Here is a 12740-nt window from a genome sequence, read left to right as displayed (position 1 = left end):
CTGCACACCTTTCAAGACTCCGCTTAAATGCTGCCTCTGACGCAGAGCTAGCTTCACAAGTTATCCCGGGGAAGTTGCCAACACCCTCTTCTGTGTTCCCAACCTCAAGTCGAATGTCCTAGTGCCATTTTTCTTTTTTTTAAAAAAAAATATTTATTTATTTATTTTGGCTGCACCAGGCCTTAGTTGCGGCATGCGGGATCTTTAATTAGGCATGCGGACTCTTAGCTGCGGCATGCACGTGGGATCTACTTCCCTGACCAGGGATCGAACCCCGGCCCCATGCATTGGGAGCGCAGAGTCTTACCCACTGGACCACCAGGGAAGTCCTGTATTGCCATTTTTCGGCTTACATATCTGTCTCTCTTTGGGGTTCTTTGAGGGGAGGGACTGTGTCTTTTCCCTCTTGTACGTTCAGGGCTTAGCTTGGTGCCTTGTATACATTAAGTTCTCAATAAATGTTGAATGTATGAATGATTGACTTTATAGTTATACTTCATTATTTGTGTCTATTCTTTTCTATGCTGCTGCCTTCATTATCACCATATTAGTAATCCTTTGATAGGAAGATCGTTTTAATAATTAAACTCCCTGCAAGTGTCATTAGAAGGACCTTCTTTGTACCAAAGATTGCTCGCAGCAAAAGGGAAAAGAGTATGTTCTTTTTGCATGTTGCCTAGCTTCACTTATTATTTTACTTCTTTACATATCCGTGTTCTTTCTCCAGCTGCTCTGTAAGCCTCCCGAGGGCAGGGCCTGTGCCTAGCTCTTCCTTCCAGCATTCTCCATAGCACCCAGCTCCAGCCTAGGTAGAGAGTAGGGGCTCAGTGAAGATTTGTAGATGGAACGCGTGTGCTATGAGGTCGGGGAGGATAAGTGGGCCGGTCTGGGGTGACTCTCTGATGTGGAAGCAAAATCAGGAAGCCCAGCGGGGCCTGGGTCAGGCCTGGGAGGAGGGAGACGGCAAGGACCAGCGTGGACTATGGGAGAAGGCATCTAGGAATAGCCCATCACAGCCAAGTGTTCTTTGGGAAGCAGGGAGAAGAGGAAGATGAGGAAGGAGGGAGAGGGAGGGAGGAGAGGAATGTGTGTGAACAGAGTGGCAGTGGGGTGGGAGGTGGCCAGTGCAATGGGGGAGGGGCTAAGTGGGTGGGAAGGCCTCCAGGGTCAAGGCCTCAGGGCAATTTCTTCACTCTAGGGGCTGACCAGCCCCGGTCGCCCCACTCCCCTGCCTCCCGTTCGCCTCCGGAACCCCACTTTGTAGTGCGGGCATCAGAGCCACCTTCAACTTCATTGCTGCTGAATCTTCCCTCCCTCAAGTGAGGATCACCAGGTCCAGGCCTCTGCTCCGGGATGGTGTGCCCTGCTCCCTCCCTCCCCTGGTGAGTCCCATGACCAATTCTAGACTCTCCCTCCCAAAGGGGGCCCCACCCTTCTTCCTGAGCAGCTGTGGTCGAGTCCTGGGGGAGATACTGAGAAAGGAGATGTGAGAAACACCTAATCTGATGGAGGAGGGAGGGTCCACTCACAGGCACTCATGGGAGAATCAACCTGAACCTCTGCTGCCCTCTCCCTGCCCCGCTTAAATATGTATCAGAAAACACAAAATCTTTACAGCCGAGAAAACTAATAGCAAAACCTTTTCTTGACATTCCATGGCGGTGTCTCCTCCCCTCCACCTCTGGGGTCCTTCTCTCTCTCCCTTTGCTGCTAAACTCAGTGAGAGAGAGAGAGACTCCCCCTCGCCCCCGTTTCTGCTCCACTCAGGGACTCCTTCACGCAGCTCTCCTGCGCTCCTCCTCTCCTCAGAAACTATGCTGTCCTAGGGTGCCAGGGGCCTCCTGTTGCCAAGTCCACGTTGGTGGCGGTGGCATGGAGCCTGAAGCTGTCCCTGGCCTTGCCTTCCGTGAGCACGGCAGCCCTGCCACTGCAGAGCCCCTGCCTCGGCCTCGGGACCGCCCTCTCACCAGTTCTCCCTCCTTGCCCCCTGACCATCTCTGTCTTCCTTCACAGCCACGCCTCTTGCCCCACGACCAGATGTGGGCCCAGATGTGCTTCACCAAGGTCCATCTCTCCAGCCCCTCTGTACAGGGCCAGCTGGCTGTCCTGCCCCTCCCTACAGGCCCAGTTGAACATCGAACCTCTTCCTTGGCTCTGTCTTGAGCCCAGAGGGGCTGAAAGCATGAGATTTCTTCCTCTGGCCCAGGACCCAAACCTTGGAATCATTCCTCTTTTGTTTTTAAATGAAATATTCCAGCCACACAAAGGTACAGGGAATAATGGAATGAACCCCTGTGTTCCCACCAGCTGGCTCAAGAATAAACCATTATCGATATACTTGAAGCCCCTTGAGTACCGCTCCCCATCGCATCTCCCCTTCCCCGAGGAGGCAGCCACCATCCTGAATTTGTTATTTATCATTCCTACAAATTCTTTAAATGTTCGCTACATGTGTATGTGCCTTACATGATATATAGCTTTCATATGCATGGCTTTAAGCATTATGTAAATGGCAGCACTATGTATCCTTCTTCCATTTTCTCCCCTTCAAATGTACCCTGCTGATGACAAGTAGCTCTGGTGTATCCCTTTTCTCTGCAGTCTAATATTGCATTGTGAAAATGTGCCACACTTGATGTCCCCCCGTCCCGTGAATAGACATTTCAGATAACACTCAGCTGAGGTCATTCTGGACCTCTCTTCTCTCGTGCAGTCACCTGGTCCCAGTTTCTACTCTGTTGTTCAAAAAGCTTCCTGATATCATTTTCCAAAGCAACCTCCCTATTTGGGACTCCTTTGCCCGTCACCTGGACAACCCCAGTAGCCACCTAATGGCCCCCGCAGCCCCAGCTTAGCCCACTCGCCCCACAGCTACTTTCTCCCCACACCTGATGTCAGTCGGTTCCCCTCTGCTCTAAACCCTCTCCTGAGCGCTGCCCCTGGCCGCCAGCCTGGACTCCCAGCTTGCCTTTGGACCCTCCAACAGTCACTCCCACTGGCTTTCCAGTATCATCTCCCAGTCCTGCAGCCTCTCTGGCTTTCTTGACTCTCTCCTAAATGCCCTAAGCCATCCCACCCCTGCTTTCTCTGGGTGGTTGCCCCGCTTGCCAGGCTCTCCTGCTGAGCCTTATCTTTCTCTTGAGGCTACTACAGTGCCGTATCTTCTCCGAGAAGCCTGCTCTGAACACCTCTGCAGGCCACAGCATGGCGTGATAGAATCACTGATTTCGCCCCTGCCAAGGTCACTTATGTATTTATTGAAGTACCAGACTGTCCCCCTCTGATGTAAACTCGGTGACATGGGCCGCAAGTTTGAATCTTTGTCAGCAGCACCAGCAGTATCGCCGCTGACAGGGTATCGGCAGGCGTGGGCCCGTATGCATGCTTCACATCCACGATTCCATTTAATTCTCCCCTCCATCTTCTGAGGAGTCAGGGATTCTGATCACCACTTTATAGATAAGGAGACTGCACCACAATTCACGTGCCGGGGGCCTAGCCCGGTGCCAGAGGAGGTAAATGTGTGTCGGCAATGACAGTGGTGGGCCAGGTTTCTGTCAGTCCACTGGCTTCTCTGTCCCTGCCTCTCTCTCCTCACTCAGCCCTTTGTTTTCTGCCACGTGAACCTTCCCGAAGCTCCATCTAGGTCTACCTACAAGCTTAGAACGTTTCTCCTCTCCCCGCTTCCCACCCAAGTTTCCCCTCCCAGCTGCAGCCTCCTTCCAGGGAGTCCTCCAGGAGTGCACCGGTCCCCTCACCCCCATGGTAATTGGCATCCAAGACCACATTTTGTTAAGAGCTATTATGTGCTGTGGGCCTAATATGCACTAGACATGTTTTGATATGCTGTGTAATTAATCTTCTCAACAAGCCAGTGATGATCGCCCCACCCCAGTCTACAGACGAGGAAACTGAAGCCCAGAGAGGTCAAGAAGTTTTCCCAAGGCCACAGAGTCAGCAAGTAGCAGAGGCAGAATCTGAACCCCTGCAGGCCCTCAGTTTTCTCCCCTGCAGTCCTCGGCACTTGGCTGATCACCGTCAGTTTCCCAGCCAGAGAACCAGCTCTCTGAGAGCTGAGTCCCGTGCATCTCTGGTGTCTGCCCACCCGTGTTCCTGCGCTTGGCCTGCCCCTGAGCCCAGGCAGCGCCCGATGGAGACAGTCTGAGTTCCAGGTCTGAGAGCAGGAGGGGCCCTGACCCCTAGCAGGGGTAGAAGCCTTCTACTCAGGGCCAGGAGCTCCAGAATGCCCACCCCACCCTGTACCAACCTTGTTAATTTGACCCATCTCCCAAAGGTGGCCAGTGCCCCCTCCCCACACCCCCTCCCCGGCCCCTCTTGGGTAGGACAGAGGGCCTTTCAGCCTTGGCTGCCACCGTGACCACCTTCTTGGGAGGGGCTGTTTTTCTAAACTTTTGAACCTGAGGTGGAGGCAGACCGCAGGCGTGGAGGGGACCTGGGCCTGTGTGATGGAATGTCACCGTGACTACCGGGTGGTATGTGTCCCCACCCTGGCTGGCCACAGGATAATTGCAGGCTTTCAAGATGGAAGGGACTTCTTGGTGTAAACGTAGCTAATTAGCAGCACGTGTGTGTGTGTGTGTGTGTGTGTGTGTGTGTGTGTGTGTGTGCGCGCGCCTTGTGAATCTGCACCCACCCCCACCCCTGACCAGGGGCCTCTTTGCCTTCACTGCTCAGACTCACTCCGTTTTCCAGCAGAAGGCCCCCCAGTACCCCTCTCCCAGCCTGATTAGTTTTATAGAGCGTTTCAGCCTTCTTTCTCCGGTTCCCTCTGTCCCTTAGAGACATTCCAAGCCCCAACTTACCTCATTCTGCCTAGAGAAGAACAGCATCTGAGGAACTCTGAATTCAGGGCCTGATTCCTGGCTCTGAGGCACTCTGTACCTCAGTTTCCCCTTTGGGAGTCTCCAACAAGGGGTGGGGGGAAAGCCAAAGTGTACAGTGTCACTAGAAAGCTGAGACTAAGGCACCGAGCCGCTGTCTTCCCTTCCCCCACTGCAAACCAGATTCCTCATTCTTAATGTTTCATCTGTTAGCCTCTGATTCCCGGAGTCTCAGTTTCCTCATCTGTCAGATGGGGATAATAACAGTATCTAACTCGAGTTGTTGTGAGGATTACACAAAATATAAGGCTTCTAGAATAGTGTGGGGTATGTGATAAGAACACTAAATGTTAGTAATTATTGTTACCATTAAAAATCTTTACTGAGCCCTTTGTGGTGAGCAGTGTACTAGGCTCCAGAGGCGTCATCTCTCCAGATCACTCTCATCTCTCTTCTCCTATTTCTGCTCCGGGTGCTTCATACGTCACAAGTTGGAGGGGGTCTGGAAGCCCCCAAACAGCAGGAGGAACCCTTTTCTGCCCTAGGCTAGAGACTGCTCTCAGGGACATGGGGTTGTAGGGCCATGGTTGTCACAGGAAGTTGAGCGCCCTCTCCCCACACCCCCACCTCCCATCCTCCCCTGGAGGGCAAGTTTGCCCAAAGAGGAGCAGAAGCTCGGCTTTGTCTGAAGCGCCCTCTGCTGGTCATCGGCGAAGGCCTTGGTCAAGGGCGGCGAGTTAAATAGAAGGTTGGGGGAGAGTAGAGCCTTCTGAATGTGAGGGGAAGGGGACTTCTGCCCGATGCAGAGCCCACAGTGCCACCTTCTCACCCTCAAAATGCCTGGCTTGGAGTATTTTTTTTTTTTTTAAACCAGCCTGAGAACAGTTTCCAAAGACAGATTTTCTCTCCCCCGGTAAATGCAGAAATAGACCAGGACAAGCAGCCAGCCAGAGCTAACAACCTGCCCCCCAACAGCTGCACAAAACAGTAGGAAGGCGAGCAGCTAGACAGCATGCAGAACTTCCTGACAGCAAAACATGATTGGGGGTGGGATGTGGGAGGTGGTTCTTATTTAGAAGAAGGTAACGATGTAATGATGGGGAGGAGTGTCCCGCGTGGGATCTGTCAGATCAGAAAGGAAATTAATTATTGAGTCTGTACTCAGAAGATGGAGGCCCACAGCAGCCTCCTGTTTCTCATATTGTAAGACCTTCTTCTCTGCCAACACCTGGGATAGATCTTCACCCCATGTCCAAATGTACTGACCAGACATTTGCCAGATCCCTGTGGGGAGGAATCAAAAAAAAAAAGGACTCAAGTTTGAAGCAGGAGAAACTGAAGTTAGATCACTGGAAGGACTGTCCTGGTAGTGAGGCTGGGTGTATCCTTGTCCCTTTAGAGTCTCCCATGTGGGAAGGATGCTCCCAGGGCCAGCCTAGAAAACAAATCTTCTTCCGTGGGTGGAGTAGGGAGTTTGGCAGCCAACACCTCTGGATTTTCTAGAAGGCTGGTGGGTTCCGAGGGGAAGGAGGGGAGGGGAAGCGGCGGCTGCAGTGAAACTGAGGGTAACCGCTTTATTGCGTTGTAGAGAGTGCCGTTGTCCACACCAATTACATGCAGCTAGTTCTACCGTACAGAACCCTGGTGGCCTCCACGGAGGGCGAGGTGGGGCAGATTATTATATTATCAATGCCACTTGTTCATAGCGTCTGGTGGGCGAGCCGGCGGGTAGAGGGTGGGGATTCTGAGTCCCCAGGCTGAGCTTCCCTGGCCTGACCTGGCCAGGCCCCTCCTGAGATGCCCTCTGTAAGGAGGGACAGGGGATTCACCCTGGGCTCTACAACAATGTCCAGAGGATTGGAGCAGGGCGAGGAGGCAGGGTGGACAGGGGTGGACAGAAAGTGGGGAGAGTGAGACAGGACGACACAGATGATGGTTGAAAGGAGTAGGATGGGCCTGAGACCCATAAGTCAGCAGAGACTCAATCTCCAGCTCCTGCTGGCTCTTTTCTGCTCTACTTCCCTCAAGCCTGGCTTTCAGAAAGTTCCAGCAGTTTGGTGATTTGTGGGGTTACTGATTCCAGTTCTGCTGCTTTCTCAACATCTTCCCCCCGCCCCCCCCACCGCACTTCCGCTGAGTACACACACTCCTTCCCGCGCCCTGCTCTGGAGGAGGGAGTGTCTGGACGGTGAACAGTGCGGGGAGGAGGGAACTGGCCGATAACCCAGTAACGGCACTGGGGTCTGAGGAAGGCGGAGGGGGCTCCCCTGTTGGGGTGGGGCAGCAGATGGGGAGCCAGGACTTGATGTGGGCTGGTGTGGTGGTGCTCCCCTCCCCACCCTGCCTTTAACAGCCTGCACCTTTTCCTCCCCCAGCTGTCGGGGTCCAGACTGCATGGGCTAGAATAACCCCTTTTTCGACCTGAGCCCACCAGTGCTATGACACTGCACACAGGGGTGGGCGAGCATTTCAATGCCACACACACACCTATCCAGGTAGCCCCCAGGAAGACACGGGTGATGGGCCCAGAGGGCACCTTGGCATGCAGTCCTGCAGGAGGAACCCTCTCCATCCCTAGAGGAAATCTACTCCCTGATGAAAACATCCAGGCCAGGAACCTGGATTTCAAACCCACGAATGAACCGGGGCAAGGAGCTGTGACTTCGGGAGAAAACAGGAGAACGATGGAGAGACCTGGTTTGAAATTTCCGAGAATGCTAAGATGACGGATGGAAAAGGGGGCCAGGCGGAGCAGAGAGGAGCCAGAGCCCTGGCTGGGATGAACGTGGAGGTGCCGGTGCGCGGGGTTCAAGCCCACTCCCGTACTTGCAGGAAGTCCCCCTTCAGGAGCCCCCAGCTGTCCAGAGCCATCTTTGTGCTTTCACGCCCCTGCCCTCCCTCCCCTTGCTGACACACGCAGGGCCCTGTGAATAGAGGACGTTTAATATTTCTGTGCTGGTCAAACAGAACACAGGTGGGGAGTACATAGGGGAGGGGGCGGAGGGCCCCCTGTCTCTTGGGAGGGGTGGACTGTGAAGGGGTGTATGTGGGGGGTTTCTTGGGAAATAGTCCAAGGAGTCTTCTCAGCAAAGGGGTCTGGCCTGGGGTGTCATAAGCATCAAATACACCCAGTCCTTGGCCTTAAGTTGGGGTCCCCCATAGGGGGTCTGTGGAGAGTCTCACTTTTTTTCCAGCTCCTTCGCTGGAATCCACACTCCCAGTGTGATGGGGGACTTGGTCCTGGAGAGAGGGGTCTGGAGAGCCCCCAGTAAGCAGCCCAGGGTTGGGAAGAGGGCTCCCGTGCCCACCACCCAAGGGGCCGAGAACCCCGCGGGGTGCCGAGGGCTGCCCATCTCCTCCCCTCTGCCTGCTTTCCTTCCCCCCCCGGGCTGGGCAAGAGCAGAGGGGAGGTGAGCAGGGTCGCCAACCTCTACTGAGTCCCAGGGTCCTCAGGGTGGGGTGGAGGGAGGGTGGAGAGAGAGGGTCTTGGCCACCAACAGACACTGTAAACTTTGGTTTAAAACAATAACTTAAGTTGGGGAGGGCTTCCAGCCTGGGGCCGGGATGGGAAGCGGGATGAGCAGGGGGTACGGGAGGCGACAAAGGAAAAAGCCAACAAAAAGTTTTGGTTTTTGCTTCCGGCATAAGAAAGGTCTTTGGTCATCTGTGTAACTGGGGGGTGGGGAGACAGGGAAGGGGTGCTGAGGGCGGGTGAGGGAAGACTGCGGTGGGGGACCTGAAGGCTGGGGTGGGAGTGACCTGTCGGGTCACAGCAGCCACCGTATTCATCCCACCCGCCCCTCAAGCCTTGTGTCAGCCTGGCCTTTCCCTGGGACACAGGCAGATGCTTCCCGCAGTCCTGGCACCACCTGGGGCCCCAACTCCAGCCTCAAGGGTAGCTCGGCCGCCTTCAGCGGCTCTACCTCCACGAGTGCACCGGGCCCAGGTCTCTGTGGACGAGGTGGGCACCGCGCCACTTCCTATGCTCCCTGGCCTGGGGGGCAGCACCCAGGAAATGGGGGTGGAGGCCCAGTTCGGCCTGGGGGGGACCCGGAACCAGGCAGCCCTGCTCCCACGCAACCCCCCGGGGCACTCCACTTGTTCCCCCCCCCCCCACCAGCTGTGGCTCTTGATCGGGCACAGCTGAGGGACAGGTTTTTCCTGGGGCTGCTCTGAGACTTTAGCTGCCCCCAACCCAGGCCAGGGGTAGGAGCAGGGGTGGAGCTACTTCTTCACAGTAAGGACAAGAAGGTGGAAGGGCGCACAAATTAGGGAAACGGGGGCCTCTGGCCAGAGAGTACTGCCAGAGCAAGATGGGGGGGCCCTGGGTGTGAGAGGGTGGCTCAGCCCCGCCTGCGGGTCTCCATGGCACTGAGGGGCACTGAGGGGCCCTGCGGGGGCGAGCTGGTGGGGGAGGAGGGCCCTGCTGCTGCTGCTGGTGGTTGGGGGGCGGGGGAGGCGGGATTCGGATGTGGGCGGGGGAGTCTGAGGAGGGGTCTGGGCCCTCCGTGTCCTCTGCCGGTCCCAGACCAGGGGTTCTGTGTCCCCTCGGGGGCAGCCGGTCCCTGCCCCCCCACTCCGAGCGTCGTCGTAGGTCAGTCAGGTCACCTTGGGAGTTGCTGGCCCAGCCCCCCATCTGAGTCCTGGAAGTGCCTTGAGGTTGGGCGGGGCGAGGAGTCGGGGTAGGTGGGGCCTGGCTTCCGGGAGGGAGGGGTCTCACCCCTGCCCTGCCTGCCCCTAGAGGCCCTTAGGACAGTTCCTCTCCCGGCAGCTCCTCCTCCAGGTCCCTGTCTTCTGGAGGCCCCGAGGTGCTGGGGTTAGGGGGCCCCAGGGGGGGTCCAGGTCGCCTGTCTTCCTCCGCCTCAGCTGGCTCCTCTTTCACCTGCACCTGGTGGCTGTGACAGGAGGGATGATGTGGGCACCCTGGAGGTCCTCTCCTGCCGGCCCCAGCCCAAAATGCATCCAGGATCTGGGGGCACAGGGATGTGTCCAGAGCTCGCCTCCCCAGGACCCCCTCATCTCTGAGCCGCTGGGGCCTGACGTCTCAGGTCTGGTTTCCCTTCAAAGGAAAGGAGGTCTTGGGATGGACAGGGATTGCCTTTGGTTGGGAAGGAGAGGGGAAGGGAGACGACAGAGGATGGAGGAGAGAGGGAAATAAAGAGGATACGGGGTGGGGGGAGGGGGGGCAGAGGGGAGCAATGAGAAGGAAGAGAGGGGCCACCTGCCCTGGGAAGAGAGCTGTGCTGGAGGCCACAAGACGGGGCTCCCAGCTGCAGGGGGAGAAGATTCAGCCTTCCTGATGTTTGCCGGGGGCACGGCGGTGGGCTGGGGTCCATGCCATGGGCTCACCTGTACTGGGGTGGGGAGAGGCGAGGGGGGCTGCTGCTGCCGTTGCTGGGCAGCGGCTCCATGGGGGCGCCCACGTCGTCATGGCTGAGGGGCAGGAGGCTGCTGGCGGAGCCAGGGTTCAGCATGCCAGGGCTGTTGAGGAGGGGGAAGCTGCTCTCGGCCAGGGCAGCCTGGAGGGCACAGAGTTGGGGCCTGTCAGCGGGCTCCACCCAGTCAAGTGCTGTCCCTTCCCCAGCCCTAGAGAGCCTCCCGTGTGTCCACGGGCTGGCAGATCTCTGGCACCCCCTCCCAAGGCCAGAGCTCCGAAGCTGAGCTGCCTCCCAGCTTTCCTGAGAACCTGGGCCTGACTTCTTCCCTTCCCAGGAGACAGAGGACCCCCACGCCCTGCCCCCGCTGCCACCCCAGATCTGTAAGCCAGGGAAGGGGTCACCACTGGCTATGCCAACCTACCCGCTCTGTGCCCCGTCTCTGCCAGGGAGGGTGGGGGAATGTCTCTTCTGCAGACCAGTGTGCTGGAGGGAAAGTGAGGGGGTGGGAGGGCACTGGGCGGGGACCAGTCCACTACCTGGTAGCTGGCGTTAAGTGCTCCATAACTGAGGCCCGAAATCATGTTCTTCACCAGGGTGGGGCTCCTGGAGGAGATAGAAGGCAGCGTCTGCTTCATTCATTCGCTTATTCCTCACTCAGGCCTTGACCCTAACTGAGGGCCTGCTCTGTGCCAGGGACTGTCCCATTCATTATCCTGGGAGGCCCCATCTTATTCAATCCTCCCACTGACCTGGCACATCTGGGACCAAAAGCCCCCTTCACAGGTGAGCTGCCGGGGCTCCTAGGGGCCCTGGAATGTGCCCAGGGTCTCAGGGCTGAGGAGTAGGACCCAGATCCCTCCCAGTGTCTGTCTCCACGTCAGGTGGCCCAGTATTTTCTCTCCAGTCTAGATTTCCCGATGTCTGGCAAGGTCTGAGCGATAACCTCCATAGTCCCCTACTATAAAATCCACTTTGCCGCCACCCTGAATTTTGGGACATCCAATAAGCCGTGTGCTCAGCCTGTCCCCACATGCTCCACACCAAAGGCTTTTCTGCACAAAGAAGTGTTCAGGAGTTGGGTCAGGAAAAGCAATGGCTTAAGGCAATCCTTCCACAGTGACTAGCCCCAGTTTAGAGGGTGTCTCAGACAGCTTAAAGAACTGGCCCTAGGTCACACAGCTGGTGAGAAGCAGAGGTGTAATTCGAGCCCAGGTCTTCTGATTCCAAGTTGATAACGGGACATGAAGATTCCAAGCATTGTGACTGGCACATGGGGGCACTCAGAAGGGAATGGCTTTCCTTTTCGGGTCCCAACCCTGCCCCAGCACCCACAGCTGCCTGAGGGTAGAGGGGCTCTTGTCTGGGGTGAAGGAATCTTTGAGGGGCACAGGCACCCACAGAGAGCTATCTAACTTGCTTCAGAGGCCCAAGATGCGCAGGCAAGCCCACGTGGGGTGCTCGGAGTGGGGAGGTGGTGGTGCTGGAAGGGAAGCTGAAAGAGGAACCCTCCCCCAGGTTCCTCAGTTTCCACTGGAAGTGCTGCGTGGTAGAAGTCAGAGACCCAGCTCCGCCAGGAATCTGCTGTGTGACCACCCTCCAGCCCCTTGTCCTCTCTGGGCCTCCTCTCCCTGTAAAATGAAGAGGTGGGGCCTGGAGATCTCACAGACTGGCTCATCCTGCAATAAGATGGGGGAGAGTGGCCCTGGGGATGGCAGCCCCCTCACCAACAGCCACACTGGCTGCCATCTGCCCATGCCCCAGCTCCAGCCGGGGCTACTTTGGGCTTCTGCCTCTCTCTGGTGCCAGGTTCCCCTCAGCTCCTTCCCTCAGTCAGAAGCAGAAGGCATAAATGTCCTCTTCCTAATCATCTGTCACTTCCAGATTCCAGGCTCTCCTGGGCTCCTTCGCCCCTTTTCTCTGAGCCCCCAACCCCACAGTGGGAAGGATCTGGGGCAGAGAGGTACCCTGGAGAGGTATGGGGGGGTGTGGGCCCACGTACCCCGTCATCTTTGGTGGTCTCCGCTTCTGGTACTCCCGCTCGTCCACAGTCCACACGGCGCCCTTGACGTTCTCCACGCGCACGAAGCACTTGTGCAGGCTGAGGTTGTGTCGCACTGCATTCTGGGGGTGCAGTGACAAGAAGCAGATGCTCAGAGGTGGCCCCTCCTCCACTCGGGGAAGCACAGGCAGGAGGGTCCTCAAGTCCCACCTGGTCCCACCTTCCCCAGCAACAAGCAAGGGGAGGGCCGGGCAGGAGAAGATGCAGCCGGAGCCGAGGGAAGACCCCTCTCGGCCCTTGGAGCCAGGGGCTCCGGCATCCTCACCACCGCCAGCCCATTGTATTGTCTGCTCCCTTCTCCCTGCCACGTTTTGGAAAACTCTGTCTACCAAGTGAATGATACCTCGTTAGCAATAATCTGTTTTCTCATCATCATTAGTCAGATGCATGTAGCTGTTAGGGCTTCTGACCGGCACGAGACCACACTCAGGTCCTGGCACCTCAGCGAGCCTGGGACACCTT

At 56.9% G+C, this 12740-nt stretch overlaps 1 protein-coding gene across 3 annotated transcripts in view; it reads right to left on the bottom strand.

The window, feature by feature from the left end:
* Positions 1-7764: 7764 nt before the first annotated feature.
* The window catches only part of FOXP4 (forkhead box P4), a 51358-nt gene continuing 46382 nt past the window's right edge, over positions 7765-12740 (bottom strand). For 2 of the 3 annotated variants that reach the window (XM_068557444.1, XM_068557446.1), the window contains exons 14-17: positions 12219-12340; positions 10756-10822; positions 10191-10360; positions 7765-9736 (exon numbers count right to left, since the gene is read on the bottom strand). In XM_068557444.1, coding sequence (XP_068413545.1) covers positions 9589-9736; positions 10191-10360; positions 10756-10822; positions 12219-12340 — 507 coding nt within the window. In that variant the 3' untranslated portion in view covers positions 7765-9588. Of the gene's footprint in view, positions 9811-10190; positions 10361-10755; positions 10823-12218; positions 12341-12740 lie in introns of all 3 variants that reach the window. The other variant, XM_068557447.1, reaches the window with a different exon arrangement.

The sequence above is a fragment of the Eschrichtius robustus genome, chromosome 12, assembly GCF_028021215.1.
Source record: "Eschrichtius robustus isolate mEscRob2 chromosome 12, mEscRob2.pri, whole genome shotgun sequence".
Taxonomy (NCBI): Eukaryota; Metazoa; Chordata; class Mammalia; order Artiodactyla; family Eschrichtiidae; genus Eschrichtius; species Eschrichtius robustus.
This window is presented reverse-complemented; position numbering and strand designations above follow the sequence as displayed.